This window comes from Lolium perenne, chromosome 6, assembly GCF_019359855.2.
Source record: "Lolium perenne isolate Kyuss_39 chromosome 6, Kyuss_2.0, whole genome shotgun sequence".
Lineage (NCBI taxonomy): Eukaryota > Viridiplantae > Streptophyta > Magnoliopsida > Poales > Poaceae > Lolium > Lolium perenne.
In genome coordinates this window covers 93,181,156-93,206,652 of record NC_067249.2, presented here as the reverse complement: position 1 = coordinate 93,206,652, position 25,497 = coordinate 93,181,156, and the positions used below count along the sequence as shown (strand labels likewise).

Genomic DNA, 25,497 nt, shown 5'->3' with positions numbered 1-25,497 from the left:
ATAGTGCATGCTGTACTATTTAGTGGTTGCTTGGATAGCTAAGAATTTGGATGAGATTGTAGAAAACGGTTTTAGGACTGATTTGTAGGAAAAATCACCGTACTATTTTTTTTTGAGAAACACAGTACAAACGCAGACGCTCACATACATGCGCATACACTCACCCCTATGAACGCACACACGCACACACCCTACCCCTACTATTTTTCTGTTAAGACTTAAGAATCAATTTACGGGAAATAACGTTTGGGCTTGGAATTTCTTTGTTTCAGAGGCAGCCACAATTGACAAGCATGCGCCAGTAAATTTGGTTAGAAATGAGGGGAACAAAGGAATCGGCTGCAGTCCAGTTCATGGAAATATGGTATTCGCAAAAACCACTAATGATGTGGCATTGAAGTAATTCAGTGCATGAAATTTATTGATGATCTCGATCAAAATTTTACTATTTTAAATACTTTTGTACTGATTCACATAAAAAAGATGCCGATAACTTGCTAGCATTAGAAGGTACCCAATTATTGCCTTAATTTGATGTATTATTATGAACTGATTTGATAAGAAAAAAAAAATACACAGTTGATACATAAGAGTGCTTCTTTTGATTTTCACTCGCAGTAAAACTGATCATCTTAATGTGGCCAATGCCACGTCACTACTTAGGATTTTACGGGTAATCTTCCATCTACCAATTAGTACATGGCATATAAGAGTAACATGGCAGACCATAGAAAATAACGCTGATGATAGCAATACAATCAGTCTGCAGATTATTCTCGCTTTTGGATTAGAAATATCTTTATAAATGAAACTTGTGTGCATCCCGACATAGGTGAAACATTCGATCATCACCACTCCCACTAATCTTAGGAAGTATCCCGATCATGCATGTTTCTGCTGCATATTATTTTTCCTCACTAAGATTTACGATCTTTTTTTATGAACGAAATGAATGCATGTCGTGTGTAACTGGTTATGCAGATGTTGGATGTGTAATATTTTGGTTGTTCGGTTGTACGTCTTGTTGTAATTTTTTTAACTTAGCAGAATCCCCTTTCTCAAAAAGAGAGTAAGTGTCTGGGATGGCACAACCATTTGTTACCATGGAAAATATGAGCTAAGTGAGTTGAGGCCATTGACTTTAGGAGTACTATGTCCAACGCTTACATGCACAAAATTCAGAGTTGGAGAAGTTCGTGGTATACGACGGTGGAGCATAGTCTTAACATGGACTAAGGTAGATGCAAGATTGAAATGACAACGGAAAATAGATGAACAAAGGTCCTTTATCTTCCTGAAAAGTGTGCTGGGAATGGTAACAAAGAGTATAATGTGGTAGGTGGAGACTTGAGAGTGTGTGAAGCGAGAAGTAACAAGATTATCTATCGCGACTTGTTTGGAATGACACTTTAATGTTTTACATCATTTTATTTTTTCGTAGCTCACTTTTACCAAATTATACGTCAAGCAAAATTTGAATCCTCATGTTTTTAAATGCTATATGTGAATTTTATTTGTATACCGTGTAGTTTCACGTGTATTATATTTACATGGAGTGCGAGAAAAAAAAAACATAATAATCCGTAACAATGCACGGGCATTCAACTAGTAATGATCATACACACGTACTGTCCCACATCATCACCATACTTTTGAGTACACACATGTTTCAAGCATATGTTGGATTTGTTACAGTTTAAAGGATTATTTGTTCCCATGTGAACAAGGGCATGCAAGCATAATTAAATAAGCTGCAATAAAACGAGGTTGTTTATAACAATATACATACATTTATTGTTTAAATAGTTAATTGAAATGATTAGAGAATTAAAAATTTGAAGAAAATATGCTACAAAAAAAATTGTGAAGACAGGCCGTGTTGTGAACTAATATAAAAAATTTATTGTATTTGACACCAACAAACTGAAATGGGAGAAACAATCTCTTGAGAAAATATATACTTCTATATTATATTCATGTAAAGAATTTCGTGTAAAATAATAATAAATAAATACATATCCAGAGTTGCCCCAACTTTTATTCAAGATAAACACGCGAGAACAAATGAACTTAAGATGTATCTGCGACAAAGTCCTGTATCACGGTCCGTATAGCAATAGGAATTCTTACTGAGTGCGTACTTTGGTCGGACCATGTCAAACTACCAAATGTGTACCCACCTTGCACTCTTTGCTTCACCGTAAACGTTAGTTTAAACGTCGCGCTTCTACTACTACCTGCGGTGAAACTGATCACTGATGGCTCCACGGACACGGCTACTCCTGCTGGAGCTTCAACAACCGCTCGGTAAGTTGCTTCCACCGGCCCGACGTTCGTGATAGTGCGCCATGTAGTGACCTGGTTCTTGAGGTTCGGCACGGCGATTGAAGGGAGATTAAGATTTAGTTGGTAGGAGTCGCAACCATCTAATAATCCGACAGTGCAGTTAAAGAAATTATTGTACTCCTTCGCATCCACGTTGTATACTAAACCAGGGTCAGCAGCCCTGTCTGGGTTGATGTGGCCACCACCAAAATCAAATGGGTCGGCCAGTTTCCTCGGGACCGCATCTGCTTGTATCGGCATACCAAAACGATCGGTCACCAATGCTGCAAGGGATCCAAAGGAACGGCCTGTGTTAGTCATAAAATATGTTGATTTTATGTGTTAGAACTTCAGTGTGCTTTCGTTGTGTACCTGTGGTGACAATGGCGGACTTGATCATGGCAGGCGACCAGTCAGGGTGAACCGACTTGATCAAAGCGGTGACCGCCGACACATGCGGGCAAGCCATGGATGTCCCGGAATACAAAACATATGAGTCGCGTCTGGCTGCCAAGATGCTGACTCCGGGTGCTGTTATATCAGGCTGTCCAAACATAAAGATACATGTTTTAGAGGCTAGATGGGGATGTAATGAGTAAATTGTTTGCAGATATTATATTTTGAACAATTTTTATGTGTGACGTTGGTGTATACCTTGAGTATGCCGGGGAAGGCTAGGCTTGGCCCTCTCGAGGAGAAAGAGGCAACCCTCGGCGACAGCACCCCGTCTCCAACAACGGTCATGGTAGGGGAGAACTTCACCACCGGACTCCTAGCATTCCATTAGACACACGTGAATACTTAGAGAAAGGAAAATAAAACACGCGTGTTCATCCTCTTTCAGACAGTTGAGCTCTCACCCTGCCGTGTCAAAATACGATATGAGTCTCTGCGCGATCTCAAAATCCACCAGCACGACGGGCATAATGCGTTCAATCCCAGCCAGGCTGTCCATGAGGTTGGTAGTGTACTGTGCAAAGATGAGGCCCTTCGCGCCGGCCATCAAGGTTTGATTGAGGGCATCCCCAAATGCTATCCTGGGCGGCCTGAATTTTGCTTGCGCTGGTGCACTGCATAGGACGATTTTTCCGGTGACGTTGCTCGACGCCACGAACTCCGCGCTGCAGCTGCACAGAAGGAATATATATTAGCTCGGGATGACTCAATGGTGATTTACTACGAAATAAATGTGTCAAGTGACTGTCTTAATTCATTTACCTCCTCGCATAAATTAGGTCCTTAAAGTCGCTGCTGATCAGAGACGCATTGTGCATAAGAGATTGCCCCTGCGTTTGAAAACAAGCTCACATTAAGAAGTCAATAAACGAGCTAAGAAAAGCTTCGGGAAGGATTTGTGTTTAAGCAAAATTTATTTGTCGCTAGTCTCAACGACCCTAGCCAAGTCAAGTTAATTTGTTAAAACTATATTAAAATTATATATCTGTGCATGCTAGAGTGCAATTGATTGTACTTACCACCAACTTTTCGTTATTCCCGAGCGATATCACTGTTGGAAAAGCCCGATCAATTGTGCTAGCTGCCACCGTGGTGACCCAAGGAACGGTATTCGTCACCGTCTGCGGCACAGGGCCATCGTTCCCACCGGCGAACACGAGCGAGATCCCTCTCTGCACGGCGTGCAGCGTCCCGGAGTACTCAGGACCGAACCCTCCTAGCGAGAGTGATAACACATCCACGCCGTCATGTATGGCATGATCGATAGCCGCAAGGACCGTAGCGTCAGGGCAACCATCGCCCTCCCAGCACGCCTTGTAGATAGCAAGCCGTGCACGTGGCGCCCCACCGCGTGCCACACCGGAGGCTAGGCCCCCTACGCTCACGCCTTGCACCTCCACACCAGCTATCGTCGAGGCGACGTGCGTGCCGTGGCCGTTGATGTCCCTAGGTGAGTTATAGTCGCTCTTGAGCGACCCAGCACTAATACCACGATGGTACGACCGCGCCCCAATGATCTTTCTGTTGCAACTCGTCGTGTTGAACTGCTCGCCGGTCTGGCATTTCCCTTTCCACCGTGCCGGCACAGGGCCATACCCTCTGTCATTAAAGCTTCGTGATTCAGGCCATATGCCTGTTGAACAGAATGACACATGCGTATGCATCGGGTCAATTGGTGCCCAAACTCTAGTTTTTCTCATGTTTTGGATTAAAGTTGAGATGGAATGGCAAACCTGTATCCACGACACCGATGATAACATCTTCACCATACTTGGCTTTCTGGAGGAGGCCGGATTGTTGTGGTGGTTGATAGTCAAGGCCGAGAAAGTCCCAACTCCGAGTTGTGTGCAGTTTGTGGAAAGTGTTACGCTTCACAGTGATAACTTCAGGGAACTCTACATTCAGAATAATTGATTAGATTACATTTATCATGTATGTAGAATACAAAGATCCCATCTCAGGATCGACAACTACGTACTTGCTAGTGCCTCAGCTTGAGACTCCGTGAGCATTGCCGCGAATCCAGAAAATCCGTGCTTGTAGCTGTAAACTATAGACTTCAAGGCTTCGTCCTTGCTGTCGCAGGTAAAACAAACATGTTAGCTGTAAACTATGCACTTCACTTCTACTTCGTTGTAATTATATGTATCGGGGATTATGACAGGCTAGTACGTGTACCTCCCAAGAACAGATGTTAGTGCGTCGTGGTGCGACGCGGTGACCACGGATGGATCATCATGTTTCTTATCCCCCATATACACTATGTAGAGCTGAGATTTCGATGCAGAAAGTCGTTAAGAAAGAATAAGCCGGGTAATTGCGGAAACTATGCAAAAGATAAACCTTCTGAACAAAGAGAAAGTATCTTACTTTGCTCGACGCATTAGCTGAAAGAGGCAACAGTGCCACAAGTAGCAGAGCACAACAGAGTCCTGTTCTCAAATCCATGTTCGATTTGGAGAAGAATGTTATGTTCTTATGTTCTTTGGTTTGTCTGTATGGTATGTATATATAGCAAGCAGCCAGGAATGACCAAGGGGTGCAAAAGAGCAGCTCAAAGGAACTTGTTCACGTATTGTTAGGTGACACACGTGAACGAGACTATGAGAGACTGGATCAATGTCATTAGAGGATGCACCATGCCTTTTCAAGAAAGAAGCTGCCTTATGTTGCTTTGATCTGGTCCGCTACGATTAAACAACCAAGTAGCACACCGGACACTGATGTAATGACCTGAGAGATCGACTTCTAGAGAAAGCTCCGGCTGGGCATCAGGCATAAAACGCACGCGGCTTGGATGGCGGTCTAGATAGACTATCTAAATACGCGTCAGTAGGTAATGCGTAACAAAGTTGACAAACACGGCATGTATTTCAAATACTTGGTAAATTTTGTATTGGACTTTGGACTCACTGAAACATTCCACGGCTAAAGATTGGTTTGGCTTCTCTTTTTTTTTTTCTTTCTTTTTCTTTGAAAAACGTCAGGCACTTTATATTAATTCATCGCATCATCGCAAAGTGTTTCAGCAACCTCAGCAGTATCACCGTCATACATAGATACAGATGGTAGAAAGTTCAGTAGCTCTCACAAGGTAATGTGCCGCATCCACGAGTAAAACCATGGAGCGACAAGTTTTCTACGCACTCTTTTTCTTACCAGGATATCGAAGGAGACCGGAAAGTTTTTCATGTGGTGGCTTGCTTGCGTAATATATTATGGTTCATCTTCAGAAAAAAAAAATTTAGGGAGGGGAAAGCATGCTGCCAAATACTTGACATCAGCGATCAGTTTTACTATAATGTAGTGGAACACCCAGATATTTAAGAGGGAACTCCCTGATTTTGCAGCCCAAAATTTACGTAGAAAGTATCTGCTTCTTCTTCGTGCAAGTTAAGAGGGATCAAATCACTTTTATGAAGAGTTTCGAATTAATTTGGACATTATGGTAAACCAATTCGAGGTTCTAATATCCTCTTCATGATTCATTTCGATCAATCAGTTTCGTGCGCTAGCATTTATCTTTTTCCAAAAAATTTGTTTTGGAGAGGCAAATTGGGTTAGCCTTATTTTCTGGACGTCCTTTTGAAATGATTCCATTTTACTAGTTTGGAAAAGAAGCGGGGAAATAGACACGGTGAGAAAGATTGAAAGAAAATAAGATTGAATCTAACCTAAAAGCCAGAGCAAAATAGGGTCTAGGAGCAGGAAGATTGGGGGATTTTTTTATCGGATTTTGCATAACTACCCTTCTGAGATCTGTTCAAACAAATAGCAATCATTTTAAGTTCATGGCTGCCTCACAATCTTTTTCGGAAATATGAGAGTATCATCAGCGTATTGCAAGCTGATGATACCCCAGGCCTAAAATTAGACAAAAACCTAGAAATAAGGTTTTTCTCAGCAGCTATAGAGAGCATTTGGAAAAGAAATTCAGACACCAAATTATAGAAAAGGGGAGACAGGGGATCCTAAACCCTTTCTCTGTATTGAATGGTGATCGTCGCACTGGCATTGACATGTTTGCCAATGCCTAGGCAGCCACCATGCCATGGCGCGGGTCACCATCCTGGCATGGTAATGCCGATCACGCACGACGACTCCTACATGTACAGGCACACACATAAGTAATAAGAGATCATGATTCTAGTCTAAATCGAATGACCCAAACCCAAATCAGATGAACTACGTACGGATGAATCTATAAATCCTATATAAAAAAGGGGAACAGAGAACTCACCATCAGACAGAGTGAGAGTGGACCCATCGGAGGAGGCACCCTCGGCGCTCATGTCGGTGCTGGATGTACTGCAGGTGGTGCCGATGGTTCCAGCGCACATGCCGGAGGCTGTGGTGCTGGAGCTACTACAGGCGGGGCCACCGACGACGTTGGAGAAGGAGCAACTGCAGGTGGATCCCTTGCTCGTGGCAAAGCATGCCACGAAAGAGGGACGAACCCTGGCGGTAGCTCCATCTACCGGCTCGAGCCGGTTGCACGCGCTGCTATGGTTGATGCGTGCCCGCACGCGCGTGTGCCTGTGTGTGTGGGGGGGGGGGGGGGTGTTAAATGTCCCCATCAAGGGAGCCGCCGATTAAATACCGGTGGTCGCTATGGCCTCTACAGCTGCCCTCATGCTCACAATCGGCCTCGATGCGAAGGGCGACGATTGATTAGCACTGACACGACTGTCAATCACTGTCGCCGCGTTGCGGAGTCAGCCGACTTCATAGTCGCGAATGATGCACGTGTGCCTTCTGGCTTGTCGAGGTCTAAGCTTGCCGCGGCATCCGTCGACGGAGGGGGCGGGGAAGACATGGATGTGGTGTCTGATGGGACATGATAGGCCGTGTGAGTGAGGGGAGAGAGAGGGCGGTGATTGGAGTGGAGTGCATGCACATGAGTCAATGAGGCATCTCCCGCGCTTCTTCGCCCGTGCAACCGTTGCATGAGGGCGTGCATTCTTTCACATTTTACACTCGAACGGGCCAGGCTCCACGGAAAATGCCGATTCAGCCATTCCTCCCTGACATGCCAGAGGGTGCTTTAAAACCCGTGATAGACACAACGCACGCTTTCGGGGGGGGGGGGGGGGGGGGGGGGGGCAAGATCAAAACAACCCATTTTCTTCTCCCCGGGCCAGGGTTAGAGTGGCTGGGGGCTACCCCCGCTTGGGCTAGGTTAAACTAGGTTCTACATAGGATAACATATCAATGTGAAATCTCCCTCGATTTTTTAGTGCAAAAATAATTATAGATAGGGATTTCTATTTTCGTGCCCTCGGGTCCTTAGTTGTGCTCATTTTTCCCCAGCTCCTTAGTTTTTCCTCAGTTTTCCCCAAGTCCTTGTTTGAAACGCGCAGAAGCAGCTCAGACGGCAGGATTCCCGTTTAGTTTACCGTTCCGTGCTGACGTGTGGGGCCGCGTCGTGTGGGCCCGTGTCGCGTGGGGCTGGTAGAAAGGGACCGCGTGGGATAGGACGAGATAGCGTTTGGTTGCACGTGAGCAGGAGCTGGGTTTTGTCTCTCTCTCGACCCAAATTGGCATTTTCCCTTTTAAGAGTACCTTTTCCGCCTCCTTCCCTCTGCCTTTTTTCACCTAATTAGTATCAAATATAGAGAAGCTTGCATTTATGTCTTTCTTCAATTATTATTTGTGCCTTTTGGCCCTCGTTGTTTGCCCAATATGGCAGCAAATCTAGTAGGGAGCCCAATCTAGTACTCCATCTGGTCCATATGTATGTAGTTAAATCTAGAAGCAAATCTACAGGGAATGTACGATAAATTCACACGATCATATAATAGAATAGGGATAGATAATAGGGATCCCTCCCTAGATAATAAGCTGCATACAGCAGCCAAACATAGTAACAGGTTCGAGGTTCTTCACAGCACCATCATACTAACAACATAACAACAAGGGATCCCTAGCTAACAACAAAGGGATCCCAACAACAAAATGGAGGAGGCAGCAACAGCACACGTCCAGGACTCCGCCTACCCCATCTGCCTCTGCCTCCACTTGTTGCTCCCCTTGGGAGCCTTGGGCTTGAGCGGAGGCATGCGCCCGACGGAGATCTCCATCCGCTGGATGCTGCGGAGGTGCATGCCAAGCGCCATGTGCTTGGCGCGGAAGGAGTGGGGGTTCACCGACGCGCCGACCTTGGGGTTGGTGTTGCCGATGTTCTCGGCATGCGTGAGGAGGCAGTTGAAGTCAGTGCCGCCGAGCCTCCTAGTGCATAAGGGGCACCTGTAGACACCCTTGGCGAAGTAGGAGACGTACTGGCCGACCTGCAGCCTCCGCAGCACCTGACGAGTCTTGATGTCATGGTGCTCGTCGTCGCTGCCGACGTCGCTGCCAGACAGTTGATACATATCAAACGGGAACTAGTAGTGAATGAGTTGCAACAATGACGAACGTGCATGATAACAAAGTTAGGAAAAACAGAGGCAGCCTCAGTTAGAATGGACACGATTATATGTCTACAGGGATGTAGTCAGCGAACCAAAGCCCATGCACAACAGATTTGTACACAGAAATGGTTCGCTGAACCCTCCCTGTAAAAATCTGTGCCCACCGATTCATCATAGGCAAAGAAACAGATTCCAGATCTGAACTTGAACACATTCCAGATTATTTACAAAATTAAACGGTTGATATCTTTTGATTCGTGCATAAAATAACTGATTGAGATCCTATGATTACTTGCATAAATTAACTGATTGAGATCCCATTTTTACCTGCATAAATTAACCGAACGGCCGAACCCCAAATCTTAAACGAAATCAAGGAGGGATCAAAGCAAAATGGAATAAAATCGGCGCAAATATTAGCCCAATACTCATCCATCTACAGATCCATCTACACCAGCAAAAATAGGGTTCAAAAAGAAATGGGGAACAAAAAAGGAAGCAAACCGTATTTACCTCGCTCCATGCGTCCTCCATGGAGGTGTCTTAGGGGTTCGGAGGCGAGACGTACGACACATACTCGTAGGGGCCATATCCCGGTGGGATCTGACCGCGACCGGTGGCAGTAGCCTCTGATGCACCGGTGGAGGAGGCGGCGACGTCCGTTGAGGGGACGGCGTCGAAGAGGGAGGCGTCGCGCTTGTAGCTGATGGCGCCGTGGACGATGGGATTGGCATTCTCCTTGTCCATCTCGCCGACATAGGAGAGGGAGAGGGACAGGGTTTTTTTGCTTTGAAGAAGATGATGGGACGTGAGAGAGGCGGCATTGCGTGGGTGATTGAGAGTGACAGAGATAGTGGGAGGAGGCGTCTATAAAGGCAAGGGGTGGTTAATGCGACCCGCTGATGTCTACGGGTGCTTCTATTCTTGTAGACAGTGTTGGGCCTCCAAGAGCAGAGGTTTGTAGAACATCAGCAAGTTTCCCTTAAGTGGATCACCCAAGGTTTATCGAACTCAGGGAGGAAGAGGTCAAAGATATCCCTCTCATGCAACTCTGCAACCACAAAGCAAGAAGTCTCTTGTGTCCCCAACACACCTAATAGGTGCACTAGTTCGGCGAAGAGATAGTGAAATACATGTGGTATGAATAAGTATGAGCAGTAGTAACGGCGCCAGAAAAGTGCTTTGCTGCCCAGGACTGGCGTGTGGTTGATGGTGGTAATATTGCGGATAGTACAGATGTAGTAGAACAGTAAACAAGCAGCGATAGCAGTATTTAGGAACAAGGCCTAGGGATCATACTTTCACTAGTGGACACTCTCAACTTTGATCACATAACAGAATAAATAGATAGATGCTAGACTCTACACTCTCTTGTTGGATGATGAACACCACTAACTGTGTAGGATTACACAAACCCTCAATGCCGGAGTTAACAAGCTCCACAATATTCGATATTCATATTTAAATAACCATAGAGTGCATGATAGATCAACACAACTACACCAAGTACTAACATAGCATGCACACTGTCACCATCACACTATGAAGGAGGCATAGATCACATCAATACTATCATAGCAATAATTAACTTCATAATCTACAAGAGATTACAATCATAACCTACGCCAAGTACTACACGATGCACACACTGTCACCATTACGCCGTGCAGGAGGAATAGAGTACTTTAATAACATCACTAGAGTAGCACATAGATGAATAGTGATACAAAACTCATATGAATCTCAATCATGTAAGGCAGCTCATGAGATCATTGTATTGAAGTACATAGGAGAGAGATTAACCACATAGCTACCGGTACAGCCCTTAGCCTCGATGGAGAACTACTCCCTCCTCATGGGAGACAGCAGAGTTGATGAAGATGGCGGTGGAGATGGCAGCGGTGTCGATGGAGAAGCCTTCCGTATCGTGGCTCTTCCCGTATCGAAGATTTAGGTCAGGGACCTTTAAATAGGCGAAGAGGCGGCGTCAGAAGGTCAACGAGGCGACGACACAATAGGGGGGCGCGGGCCCCCCTTTGGCCGCGCCAGGGTAGTGTCTGGTGGGCCTGTGGCCCCCCTCTGGCTCCTCTCGGGTGTTCTGGAAGCTTCGTGGGATCCTAAGATGCTGGGCGTTGATTTCGTCCGATTCCAAGAATATTTCCTTACTAGGATTTCTGAAACCAAAAACAGCAGAAAACAGCAACTGGCCCTTCGGCATCTCGTCAATAGGTTAGTTCCGGAAAACGCATAAATATGACTTAAAGTATGCATAAAACATGTAGATATCATCAATAATGTGGCATGTAACATAAGAAATTATCGATACGTCGGAGACGTATCAACATCCCCAAGCTTAGTTTCTGCTCGTCCCGAGCAGGTAAACGATAACAAAGATAATTTCTGGAGTGACATGCCATCATAACCTTGATCATACTATTGTAAGCATATGTAATGAATGCAGCGATCAAAACAATGTAAATGACATGAGTAAATAAATGAATCATAAAGCAAAGACTTTTCATGAATAGTACTTCAAGACAGGCATCAATAAGTCTTGCCTAAGAGTTAACTCATAAAGCAATAATTCAAAGTAAAGGCATTGAAGCAACACAAAGGAAGATGAAGTTTCAGCGGTTGCTTTCAACTTGTAACATGTATATCTCATGGATAATTGTCAATGCAAAGTAATATAACAAGTGCAATATGCAAGTATGTAGGAATCAATGCACAGTTCACACAAGTGTTTGCTTCTTGAGGTGGAGAGAGATAGGTGAACTGACTCAACATAAAAGTAAAAGAATGGCCCTTCGTAGAGGGAAGCATTGATTGCTATATTTGTGCTAGAGCTTTGGTTTTGAAAACAAGAAACAATTTTGTCAACGGTAGTAATAAAGCATATGTGTTATGTAAATTATATCTTACAAGTTGCAAGCCTTATGCATAGTATACTAATAGTGCCCGCACCTTGTCCTAATTAGCTCGGATTACCTGGATTATCATCGCAATACATATGTTTTAACCAAGTGTCACAAAGGGGTACCTCTATGCCGCCTGTACAAAGGTCTAAGGAGAAAGCTCGCATTGGATTTCTCGCTATTGATTATTCTCAACTTAGACATCCATACCGGGACAACATAGACAACAAATAATGGACTCCTCTTTAATGCTTAAGCATTCAACAACAATTAATTTTCTCATATGAGATTGAGGATATTTGTCCAAAACTGAAACTTCCACCATGGATCATGGCTTTAGTTAGCGGCCCAATGTTCTTCTCTAACATTATGCATGCTCTAACCATTCTAGCGGTAATCTCCCTTACTTCAGACAAGACGGACATGCATAGCAACTCACATGATATTCAACAAAGAGTAGTTGATGGCGTCCCCAGGAACATGGTTATCGCTCAACAAGCAACTTAATAAGAGATAAAGTTCATAAGTACATATTCAATACCACAATAGTTTTTAGGCTATTTGTCCCATGAGCTATATATTGCAAAGGTAGAGGATAGAAATTTTAAAGGTAGAACTCAAGCAATTTACTTTGGAATGGCGGAGAAATACCATGTAGTAGGTAGGTATGGTGGACACAAATGGCATAGTGGTTGGCTCAAGGATTTTGGATGCATGAGAAGTATTCCCTCTCGATACAAGGTTTAGGCTAGCAAGGTTTATTTGAAACAAACACAAGGATGAAGCGGTGCAGCAAAACTCACATAAAAGACATATTGTAAACATTATAAGACTCTACACCGTCTTCCTTGTTGTTCAAACTTTTACTAGAAATTATCTAGACCTTAGAGAGACCAATTATGCAAACCAAATTTTAGCAAGCTCTATGTATTTCTTCATTAATGGGTGCAAAGTATATGATGCAAGAGCTTAAACATGAGCACAACAATTGCCAAGTATCAAATTATCCAAGACATTTTACCAATTACTACATGTATCATTTTCCGTTTCCAACCATATAACAATTAACGAAGCAGTTTCAACCTTCGCCATGAACATTAGAAGTAAAGCTAAGAACACATGTGTTCATATGAACCAGCGGAGCGTGTCTCTCTCCCACACAAGAATTTATTCAAACAAAAACAAAAACAAAAACAAAAACAAACAGACGCTCCAAGTAAAGTACATAAGATGTGACCGAATAAAAATATAGTTTCAAGAGAAGGAACCTGATAATTTTGTCGATGAAGAAGGGGATGCCTTGGGCATCCCCAAGCTTAGATGTTTGAGTCTTCTTGAAATATGCAGGGGTGAACCACCGGGGCATCCCCAAGCTTAGAGCTTTTACTCTTCTTGATCATATTATATCATCCTCCTCTCTTGACCCTTGAAAACTTCCTCCACACCAAACTCGAAACAAACTCATTAGAGGGTTAGTGCATAATAAAAAATTCACATGTTCAGAGGTGAAACAATCATTCTTAACACTTCTAGATATTTCTCAAAGCTACTGGGAGTTAATGGAACAAAGAAATCCATCCCACATAGCAAAAGAGGCAATGCGAAATAAAAGGCAGAATCTGTCAAAACAGAACAGTCCGTAAAGACGAATTTCTAAGAGGCACCAGACTTGCTCAAACTAAAATTCTCAAATTGAATGAAAGTTGCGTACATATCTGAGGATCACTCACGTAAATTGGCAGAATTTTCTTAGTTACATACAGAGAATTAGGCCCAGATTCGTGACAGCAAGAAATCTGTTTCTGCACAGTAATCCAAATCTAGTATGAACCTTACTATCAAAGACTTTACTTGGCACAACAATGCAACAAAATAAGATAAGGAGAGGTTGCTACAGTAGTAACAACTTCCAAGACTCAAATATAAAACAAAGTTACTGTAGTAAAATAAACACATGGGTTATCTCCCAAGAAGTTCTTTCTTTATAGCGATTAAGATGGGCTCAGCAGTTTTAATGATGCACTCGCAAGAAATAGTATTTGAAGCAAAAGAGAGCATCAAGAAGCAAATTAAAAGAAAATTTAATCCTAACATGCTTCCTATGAAAAGGAATCTTGTAAATAAACAAGTTCATAAAGCATAATGCAACAAGTATAGAAAGATAAAACAAGTGCAGCTTCAAGATTTTCAGCAAAAAGAGAGGTGTTTTAGTAACACGAAAATTTCTACAACCATATTTTCCTCTCTCATAATAACTTTCAGTAGCAACATGAGCAAACTCAACAATATAACTATCACATAAAGCTAAAGCATTCTTATCATGAGTCTCATGCATAAAATTATTACTCTCCACATAAGCATAATCAATTTTAGTAGTAATAGTGGGAGCGAATTCAACAAAGTAGCTATCATTTTTATTCTCATCATCAAATATAGGAGGCATATTGTAATCATAATCAAATTTATCCTCCATAACAGGCGGTAACAAAAGGCTACTATCATTATAATCATCATATATGGGAGGCATATCATAATCAACATAAACTTTCTCCTCAATACCCGGAGGGCTAAAGAGATCATTTTCATCAAAACCGACCTCCCTAAGCTTAGAATTTTCCATAGCATTAGCAACAATAGTGTTCAAAGCATTCATATTAATAGCACCCCTATTAGCATGCATATAAAGTTCCATGGGTTTTTTAATTCTCTCTTCAAACACATCATGTCCTAATTCAAGATAAAGTTCATAAAGATCTCTCATATTTTTGTTGTTTTCCATTATGCCTAACTAGTGTAAACAAGAAACAAAAAGATGCAATTGCAGGATCTAAAGGAAATAGCTTCGAGTACTTACAACGGCGGAAAATAGCTTAGTAGCCGAGATCCGGAGTGTGAGTACCTTTTACCTTTCCTCCTCGGCAACGGCGCCAGAAAAGTGCTTGATGTCTACGGGTGCTTCTATTCTTGTAGACAGTGTTGGACCTCCAAGAGCAGAGGTTTGTAGAACAGCAGCAAGTTTCCCTTAAGTGGATCACCCAAGGTTTATCGAACTCGGGGAGGAAGAGGTCAAAGATATCCCTCTCATGCAACCCTGCAACCACAAAGCAAGAAGTCTCTTGTGTCCCCAACACACCTAATAGGTGCACTAGTTCGGCGAAGAGATAGTGAAATACAGGTGGTATGAATAAGTATGAGCAGTAGTAACGGCGCCAGAAAAGTGCTTTGCTACCCAGGACTGGCGTGTGGTTGATGGTGGTAATATTGCGGACAGTACAGATGCAGTAGAACAGTAAACAAGCAGCGATAGCAGTATTTAGGAACAAGGCCTAGGGATCATACTTTCACTAGTGGACACTCTCAACTTTGATCACATAACAGAATAAATAGATAGATGCTAGACTCTACACTCTCTTTTTGGATGATGAACACCACTAACTGTGTAGGATTATACGAACCCTCAATGCCGGAGTTAACAAGCTCCACAATATTCGATATTCATATTTAAATAACCATAGAGTGCATGATAGATCAACACAACTACACCAAGTACTAACATAGCATGCACACTGTCATCATCACACTATGAAGGAGGCATAGATCACATCAATACTATCATAGCAATAATTAACTTCATAATCTACAAGAGATTACAATCATAACCTACGCCAAGTACTACACGATGCACACACTGTCACCATTACACAGTGCAGGAGGAATAGAGTACTTTAATAACATCACTAGAGTAGCACATAGATGAATAGTGATACAAAACTCATATGAATCTCAATCATGTAAGGCAGCTCATGAGATCATTGTATTGAAGTACATAGGAGAGAGATTAACCACATAGCTACCGGTACAGCCCTTAGCCTCGATGGAGAACTACTCCCTCCTCATGGGAGACAACAGCGTTGATGAAGATGGCGGTGGAGATGGCAGCGGTGTCGATGGAGAAGCCTTCCGTATCGTGGCTCTTCCCATATCGAAGATTTAGGTCAGGGACCTTTAAATAGGCGAAGAGGCGGCGTCAGAAGGTCAACGAGGCGACGACACAACAGGGGGGCGCGGGCCCCCCTTGGCCGTGCCAGGGTAGTGTCTGGTGGGCCTGTGGCCCCCCTCTGGCTCCTCTCGGGTGTTCTGGAAGCTTCGTGGGATCCTAAGATGCTGGGCGTTGATTTCGTCCGATTCCGAGAATATTTCCTTACTAGGATTTCTGAAACCAAAAACAGCAGAACAAAGAATCTGCCCTTCGGCATCTCGTCAATAGGTTAGTTCCGGAAAACGCATAAATATGACTTAAAGTATGCATAAAACATGTAGATATCATCAATAATGTGGCATGGAACATAAGAAATTATCGATACGTCGGAGACGTATCACCCGCGTCCTACGCGTCCACCGCTGCACATCTGCACGTTTTGGAGTTCTGCAATGCGACACGCGTCCACGATTGCACGTTTTCGACTTCTGCACCGCGACCCGTGTCTACGCGCCAACAATTGCACGTCTTCCATTTCTACACCGCAACACGCGTCCTCGAGTCTAACCCTGAAAATTTAGATATACTCAGTTATAACCTCGAGTATTATACTAGTATTTTTTATGCGCTCAGTTTTCCCCTTGAGTGCTAATACTGGCTAGTGCAATATGCTCAATTTTACCCTCAAGTAGCTGAAGGAGATATGCCCTAGAGGCAATAATAAAGTGGTTATTATTTATATCTTTATGTTTATGATAAATGTTTATATATCATGCTATAATTGTATTAACCGAAACATTAGTACATGTGTGATATGTAGAAAACAAGAAGTCCCTAGTATGCCTCTTAAACTAGCTTGTTGATTAATGGATGATTAGTTTCATAATCATGAACATTGGATGTTATTAATAACAAGGTTATGTCATTGTGTGAATGATATAATGGACACACCCAATTAAGCGTAGCATAAGATCTCGTCATTAAGTTATTTGCTATAAGCTTTTGATACATAGTTACCTAGTCCTTATGACCATGAGATCATGTAAATCACTTATACCGGAAAGGTACTTTGATTACACCAAACACCACTGCGTAAATGGGTGGCTATAAAGGTGGGATTAAGTATCCGGAAAGTATGAGTTGAGGCATATGGATCAACAGTGGGATTTGTCCATCCCGATGACGGATAGATATACTCTGGGCCCTCTCGGTGGAATGTCGTCTAATGTCTTGCAAGCATATGAATGAGTTCATAAGAGACCACATACCACGGTACGAGTAAAGAGTACTTGTCAGGAGACGAGGTTGAACAAGGTATAGAGTGATACCGAAGATCAAACCTCGGACAAGTAAAATATCGTGAGACAAAGGGAATTGGTAATTTATGTGAATGGTTCATTCGATCACTAAAGTCATCGTTGAATATGTGGGAGCCATTATGGATCTCCAGATCCCGCTATTGGTTATTGGTCGGAGTGAGTACTCAACCATGTCCGCATAGTTCTCGAACCGTAGGGTGACACACTTAAAGTTGGATGTTGAAATGGTAGCACTTGAATTATGGAATGGAGTTCGAATATTTGTTCGGAGTCCGGATGAGATCCCGGACATCACGAGGAGTTCCGAATGGTCCGGAGAATAAGATTCATATATAGGATGTTATTTTATGTGAAATAAAATGTCGCGGAAGGTTCTATGGAAGGTTCTAGAAGGTTCTAGAAAAGTCCGGAAGAAACCACCAAGGAAGGTGGAGTCCACAAGGGACTCCACCTCCATGGCCGGCCAGCCCTAGTGGGGGTGGAGTCCCAAGTGGACTCCACCATAGGGGGCCGGCCACCCCCCACATGGGAGGTGGGAATCCCACCTTTGGGTGGGAGTCCTAGTTGGGCTAGGTTTGCCCCCTCCTATGGAAGGTTTTGGTTTCGGGTCTTATTCGAAGACTTGGACACCAACACTTGGGATCCACCTATATAATGAGGGGCCAAGGGAGGGGGCCGGCCACCCCAAGACCATAGCTTGGCCGCCCCCCTTGAGTGGCCGGCCACCCCCTCCCAAACCCTAGCTTTGCTCCTCCACTTCATATTTCCCGCGTAGCTTAGCGAAGCTCCGCCGGACTTCTACACCGCCACCGACACCACGCCGTCGTGCTGTCGGATTCAAGAGGAGCTACTACTTCCGCTGCCCGCTGGAACGGGGAGGTGGACGTCGTCTTCATCAACAACCGAACGTGTGACCGAGTACGGAGGTGCTGCCCGTTCGTGGCGCCGGAACCGATCGTGATCAAGATCTTCTACGCGCTTTTGCAAGCGGCAAGTGATCGTCTACCGCAGCAACAAGAGCCTCATCTTGTAGGCTTTGGAATCTCTTCAAGGGTGAGACTCGATACCCCCTCGTTGCTACCGTCTTCTAGATTGCATCTTGGCTTGGATTGCGTGTTCGCGGTAGGAATTTTTTTTTGTTTTCTATGCAACGTTATCCTACAGTAGCTGGTCAACAGACAGTCAATAAATGGGATTAACTAGTTAAATGAGTCATTTAATGTGCAAAAAATTCCGAAAAATAGTGGCACATACTCATGGAGTCTTTACCACAAATTGCCAGTTCTCAAAACATGATAAGTCATAGATAAATCAAGTTTTACCACAAATTGCCACTTCTCAAAGGCCTTCTCAAATCACCTAGTCAGAAGATAACGGTCAACCGTCGGGCAACCGGCCGTTACAGCACCTGTGATGGTTTCAGACAAGGTCTTGGGGAAAACTGAGGAAAAACTAAGGAGCTGGAGAAAACTGAGCACAACTAAGGAACCGAGGGCACGAAAATAGAAATCCCTTATAGATACTAGGAAATTTTCCCGTGCGTTGCACCGGGTTGATTTATATTGGACATTTATTTAAGTTTTATGGACTTAACAATTACTCCCTCTATTTACATTTAATTGACATCAAGGTAGTTGCTCTGCATGCAATTTTGTACTGTGGTGGTGTTGATTAATTCAGACCAGAGGTAGTATCTTCAAAAAGCATATGGCATAGTGGAAGAGAAATTCATAGACATCCGTGACATGACACAAAGAATACATAATTGCCTTATAAGTTTATAGGGAGTATAATAATAATAAATACAGCTAGGCATCCATATACGAAGAATTTGACGGCATATCAACGCAGAATGTAAGATTTAGGGGAGTCACGGCTTGGAAAGGAATTCGCGTAGTAGCGGTGAGGGTTGTAAGAAAATCGAGGACATCGACATTATTGCATCGAGGTACTGAACAAAAGGATTGCCATTTTCCTCTGATAAGTTCAGAATACCAAATCGAGGCACTATCGACTTCTTTCACATCTCTGTAGTCGATTTGAGTGCTCAGAAAAATCCATTCACAGTTTCATAAATACTGACCGTCTATTATTTAGAGGTGACATTATTATGCTGCTAAGTTCAGCTGTTTGACTGAGAGGCCACCATACCCAGATTCACCAAGAAAGCTAGAAATACTAAGCTAGAAAGCACCAATCAACACTGTATCTCCCCGTAAAAGGAGGAGATGAGTGCGCTTCGGTCACTTTTTTTTTCTTATGGTACCGAGCAAGGCGGAGATGGCCGAGATGGGTAACCTAGATTAGAACGGTGCAAATAGTTATTTTTGACTTGGTGGTGGCATATGGTGTAATTTCAACCAAAATCAGGGGCAATAACTGACGGACCAACAAGAAATATTTTTTATTATTATTTTATAATTATAGAGATATGTTTTCCCTTTTCCTCTATAAGAAAACCAAGGAAAATAAATAACTACCTAAATACAATTTTCATAGGAAAAGGAGTAATATATAATGTAGGTTTAAATATGATTCTATTTTTTATATTATGGTAGAAATTTCACTTGCCATGGTTGGCAAGGGTTTTAGGGGTTTGAAACTAAACCTTTGAGGAAATGCTTTATTCTCTTAGAAATATTTCTAGGGTTAGTTTTTGCTTCTTCTTTTATGGCAGGGTCAACATTCCCTAATTTGTTGTCACGGAGTGAAATTTTTGGGATAAATCTCCCCATGATAAAACATGGCAAAAGGTTAAATGAACCAGATTTCAAGCATGAATCCAATTCAGACTCCAAAACACAAAATTTCTAATTCCTTGTCATCTCCGTTTCATAGATACATGTTTTTGTTAGACCCCAATAATCTCGCGTGTGATAATTACATTGCGGCGAGATGCTAGCGTGTGGCCGGCAGCTGCAGCCTTGCCGGCTTCATCTACTGCTCAAGTCGAGGCAAGTCAGTGAGGATATTCTGTTATTATCTATGATCACTAGTCACTCCTTCCATCTAGTAGGAATTCTAGGTAAGAAAATATAAGTTTAGATTTGATTGAGTATGTTTCTGTTTATATGTTCGGTAGGTATTCTGAACGGATTTTTGAGTTTATGGGTGAAATTTAATCCGACCTAAAGTTAAGCACTGTAAACTGAATTTTAGGACAAGTTTAAGAGGTAAGTTGGATTTCTCTCCCATAATGATCATACACAAGTACTGTCCCCACATCATCACCATACTTTTGAGTACACACAAGCATATGTTGGATTTGTTACAGTTTAAAGGATTATTTGTTCCCATGTGAACAAGGGCATGTAAGCATAATTAAATAAGCTGCAATAAAACGAGGTTGTTTATAACAATATGCATACATTTATTGTTTAAATAGTTGATTGAAATGATTAGAGAATTAAAAATTTGAAGAAAATATGCTACAAAAAAAATTGTGAAGTCAGGCCGTGTTGTGAACTAATATAAAAAAATTATTGTATTTGACACCAACATACTGAAATGGGAGAAACAATCTCTTGAGAAAATATATACTTCTATATTATATTCATGTAAAGAATTTCGTGTAAAATAATAATAAATAAATACATATCCAGAGTTGCCCCAACTTTTATTCAAGATAAACACGCGAGAACTTAAGATGTATCTGCGACAAAGTCCTGTATCACGGTCCGTATAGCAATAGGAATTCTTACTGAGTGCGTACTTTGGTCGGACCATGTCAAACTACCAAATGTGTACCCACCTTGCACTCTTTGCTTCACCGTAAACGTTAGTTTAAACGTCGCGCTTCTACTACTACCTGCGGTGAAACTGATCACTGATGGCTCCACGGACACGGCTACTCCTGCTGGAGCTTCAACAACCGCTCGGTAAGTTGCTTCCACCGGCCCGACGTTCGTGATAGTGCGCCATGTAGTGACCTGGTTCTTGAGGTTCGGCACGGCGATTGAAGGGAGATTAAGATTTAGTTGGTAGGAGTCGCAACCATCTAATAATCCGACAGTGCAGTTAAAGAAATTATTGTACTCCTTCGCATCCACGTTGTATACTAAACCAGGGTCAGCAGCCCTGTCTGGGTTGATGTGGCCACCACCAAAATCAAATGGGTCGGCCAGTTTCCTCGGGACCGCATCTGCTTGTATCAGCATACCAAAACGATCGGTCACCGATGCTGCAAGGGATCCAAAGGAACGGCCTGTGTTAGTCATAAAATATGTTGATTTTATGTGTTAGAACTTCAGTGTGCTTTCGTTGTGTACCTGTGGTGACAATGGCGGACTTGATCATGGCAGGCGACCAGTCAGGGTGAACCGACTTGATCAAAGCGGTGACCGCCGACACATGCGGGCAAGCCATGGATGTCCCGGAATACAAAACATATGAGTCGCGTCTGGCTGCCAAGATGCTGACTCCGGGTGCTGTTATATCAGGCTATCCAAACATAAAGATACATGTTTTAGAGGCTAGATGGGGATGTAATGAGTAAATTGTTTGCAGATATTATATTTTGAACAATTTTTATGTGTGACGTTGGTGTATACCTTGAGTATGCCGGGGAAGGCTAGGCTTGGCCCTCTCGAGGAGAAAGAGGCAACCCTCGGCGACAACACCCCGTCTCCAACAACGGTCATGGTAGGGGAGAACTTCACCACCGGACTCCTAGCATTCCATTAGACACATGTGAATACTTAGAGAAAGGAAAATAAAACACGCGCGTTCATCCTCTTTCAGACAGTTGAGCTCTCACCCTGCCGTGTCAAAATACGATATGAGTCTCTGCGCGATCTCAAAATCCACCAGCACGACGGGCATAATGCGTTCAATCCCAGCCAGGCTGTCCATGAGGTTGGTAGTGTACTGTGCAAAGATGAGGCCCTTCGCGCCGGCCATCAAGGTTTGATTGAGGGCATCCCCAAATGCTATCCTGGGCGGCCTGAATTTTGCTTGCGCTGGTGCACTGCATAGGACGATTTTTCCGGTGACGTTGCTCGACGCCACGAACTCCGCGCTGCAGCTGCACAGAAGGAATATATATTAGCTCGGGATGACTCAATGGTGATTTACTACGAAATAAATGTGTCAAGTGACTGTCTTAATTCATTTACCTCCTCGCATAAATTAGGTCCTTAAAGTCGCTGCTGATCAGAGACGCATTGTGCATAAGAGATTGCCCCTGCGTTTGAAAACAAGCTCACATTAAGATGTCAATAAACGAGCTAAGAAAAGCTTCGGGAAGGATTTGTGTTTAAGCAAAATTTATTTGTCGCTAGTCTCAACGACCCTAGCCAAGTCAAGTTCATTTGTTAAAACTATATTAAAATTATATATCTGTGCATGCTAGAGTGCAATTGATTGTACTTACCACCAACTTTTCGTTATTCCCGAGCGATATCACTGTTGGAAAAGCCCGATCAATTGTGCTAGCTGCCACCGTGGTGACCCAAGGAACGGTATTCGTCACCGTCTGCGGCACAGGGCCATCGTTCCCACCGGCGAACACGAGCGAGATCCCTCTCTGCACGGCGTGCAGCGTCCCGGAGTACTCAGGACCGAACCCTCCTAGCGAGAGTGATAGCACATCCACGCCGTCATGTATGGCATGATCGATAGCCGCAAGGACCGTAGCGTCAGGGCAACCATCGCCCTCCCAGCACGCCTTGTAGATAGCAAGCCGTGCACGTGGCGCCCCACCGCGTGCCACACCGGAGGCTAGGCCCCCTACGCTCACGCCTTGCACCTCCACACCAGCTATCGTCGAGGCGACGTGCGTGCCGTGGCCGTTGATGTCCCTAGGTGAGTTATAGTCGCTCTTGAGCGACTCAGCACTAATACCACGATGGTACGACCGCGCCCCAATGATCTTTCTGTTGCAACTCGTCGTGTTGAACTGCTCGCCGGCCTGGCATTTCCCTTTCCACCGTGCCGGCACAGGGCCATACCCTCTGTCATTAAAGCTTCGTGATTCAGGCCATATGCCTGTTGAACAGAATGACACATGCGTATGCATCGGGTCAATTGGTGCCCAATCTCTAGTTTTTCTCATGTTTTGGATTTAAAGTTGAGATGGAATGGCAAACCTGTATCCACGACACCGATGATAACATCTTCACCATACTTGGCTTTCTGGAGGAGGCCGGATTGTTGTGGTGGTTGATAGTCAAGGCCAAGAAAGTCCCAACTCCGAGTTGTGTGCAGTTTGTGGAAAGTGTTACGCTTCACAGTGATAACTTCAGGGAACTCTACATTCGGAATAATTGATTAGATTACATTTATCATGTATGTAGAATACAAAGATCCCATCTCAGGATCGACATCTACATACTTGCTAGTGCCTCAGCTTGAGACTCCGTGAGCATTGCCGCGAATCCAGAAAATCCGTGCTTGTAGCTGTAAACTATAGACTTCAAGGCTTCGTCCTTGCTGTCGCAGGTAAAACAAACATGTTAGCTGTAAACTATGCACTTCACTTCTACTTCGTTGTAATTATATGTATCGGGGATTATGACAGGCTAGTACGTGTACCTCCCAAGAACAGATGTTAGTGCGTCGTGGTGCGACGCGGTGACCACGGATGGATCATCATGTTTCTTATCCCCCATATACACTATGTAGAGCTGAGATTTCGATGCAGAAAGTCGTTAAGAAAGAATAAGCCGGGTAATTGCGGAAACTATGCAAAAGATAAACCTTCTGAACAAAGAGAAAGTATCTTACTTTGCTCGACGCATTAGCTGAAAGAGGCAACAGTGCCACAAGTAGCAGAGCACAGCAGAGTCCTGTTCTCAAATCCATGTTCGATTTAGAGAAGAATGTTATGTTCTTATGTTCTTTGGTTTGTATGTATGGTATGTATATATAGCAGCCAGGAATGACCAAGGGGTGCAAAAGAGCAGCTCAAAGGAACTTGTTCACGTATTGTTAGGTGACACACGAGAACGAGACTATGAGAGACTGGATCAATGTCATTAGAGGATGCACCATGCCTTTTCAAGAAAGAAGCTGCCTTCTGTTGCTTTGATCTGGTCCGCTACGATTAAACAACCAAGTAGCACACCGGATACAAATACTTTAGCTGTTCTCTGATGTAATGACCTGAGAGATCGACTTCTAGACAAAGCTCTGGCTGGGCATCAGGCATAAAACGCACGCGGCTTGGATGGCGGTCACGTGCGTTGCTACGTGACGGCTAAAGAAAATACGAGTATTTGACGGTTCTCACAGTCTCATGATGGACATGTAATATCTTATTTTATTAAAAGAAGACATGTATATCTTCTTTCCATACAACCATACTGCATACTATGTTTGCCTTGGTATGCCTGCAAATAAGCTCAGATAAGATTCAATACAAGCCAAAAAAAATTGCCATCAGTGAAATACCAAACGTCATTGCCCTCTTTGGCGTTCTCTTCCATTAATTTCTAAGAACAAAGACACATTTTTTTACAAGTGCCAGTATATACACACAGACACAGAACATTCAGTTCTTCGTGTGGCCATCTCTCCCATCGTTTCTTCACTTTTCAGTTGAGTGAGTGGCGCAGCCATGACCACGGCGCCAAATCAGCTATTTGACACAATACACACGTCGTTTTCAGTTCAGCTCAATAAATTTTAACACAACAAGAAGACGCAACATTTCGATCGATTAGTTGCAATCTTCATATTTTATGTCGAGCCTGCATCCCTCGTGTTGTTGTTCACCTCTGTCAAACACATCTAGCCAGGGTACCTGTTAGCTGATAGACAAACAAGTGCCGCGTCGCGCTCGATCGGAGACCGGCCGGCTCTCGCGTGCAGGAAGTAGGTGTAGGCTCCTGTGCGCCGCGCCGCCGCTTACTCGGGGAGGTCGCTGCGGCCGTCGCCCTGCCCTTCCCCTCCCATCCCTTCTCCGTCCGCATCCTACAGACCCAACACTATCATCTCCCGATGGTCCCGTCCACCGTGAGGACTGGCTCGAGGTCCGGCACGCAGCTCTGCTGTACGTCCATATGATCTCCTCCCGTTTGTTGTCGTGCCCTTCTCCCGGCCAGAGAGCTTCAAACTGGTACCCCACACAGCCACGCTCTGGGCTGCATCACCAC

At 43.7% G+C, this 25,497-nt stretch overlaps 2 protein-coding genes across 2 annotated transcripts; both read right to left on the bottom strand.

The window, feature by feature from the left end:
• Positions 1–2,016: 2,016 nt before the first annotated feature.
• Positions 2,017–5,322, bottom strand: LOC127344912 (subtilisin-like protease SBT3.8). Its single transcript, XM_051371272.2, has 10 exons — positions 5,152–5,322; positions 4,960–5,051; positions 4,760–4,857; positions 4,515–4,676; positions 3,801–4,414; positions 3,544–3,611; positions 3,186–3,452; positions 2,980–3,097; positions 2,698–2,869; positions 2,017–2,609 (listed from the first exon to the last, which is right to left on the bottom strand). The coding sequence occupies exons 1-10, from the start codon at positions 5,227–5,229 to the stop codon at positions 2,071–2,073; spliced, it is 2,208 nt and encodes a 735-aa protein (XP_051227232.1). The 5' UTR covers positions 5,230–5,322; the 3' UTR covers positions 2,017–2,070.
• A 15,723-nt stretch (positions 5,323–21,045) lies between these two features.
• On the bottom strand, positions 21,046–24,217 carry LOC127344915 (subtilisin-like protease SBT3.8). Its single transcript, XM_051371274.2, has 10 exons — positions 24,128–24,217; positions 23,936–24,027; positions 23,736–23,833; positions 23,491–23,652; positions 22,776–23,389; positions 22,519–22,586; positions 22,161–22,427; positions 21,955–22,072; positions 21,673–21,844; positions 21,046–21,584 (listed from the first exon to the last, which is right to left on the bottom strand). The coding sequence occupies exons 1-10, from the start codon at positions 24,203–24,205 to the stop codon at positions 21,046–21,048; spliced, it is 2,208 nt and encodes a 735-aa protein (XP_051227234.1). The 5' UTR covers positions 24,206–24,217.
• Between the last annotated feature and the right edge of the window lie 1,280 nt (positions 24,218–25,497).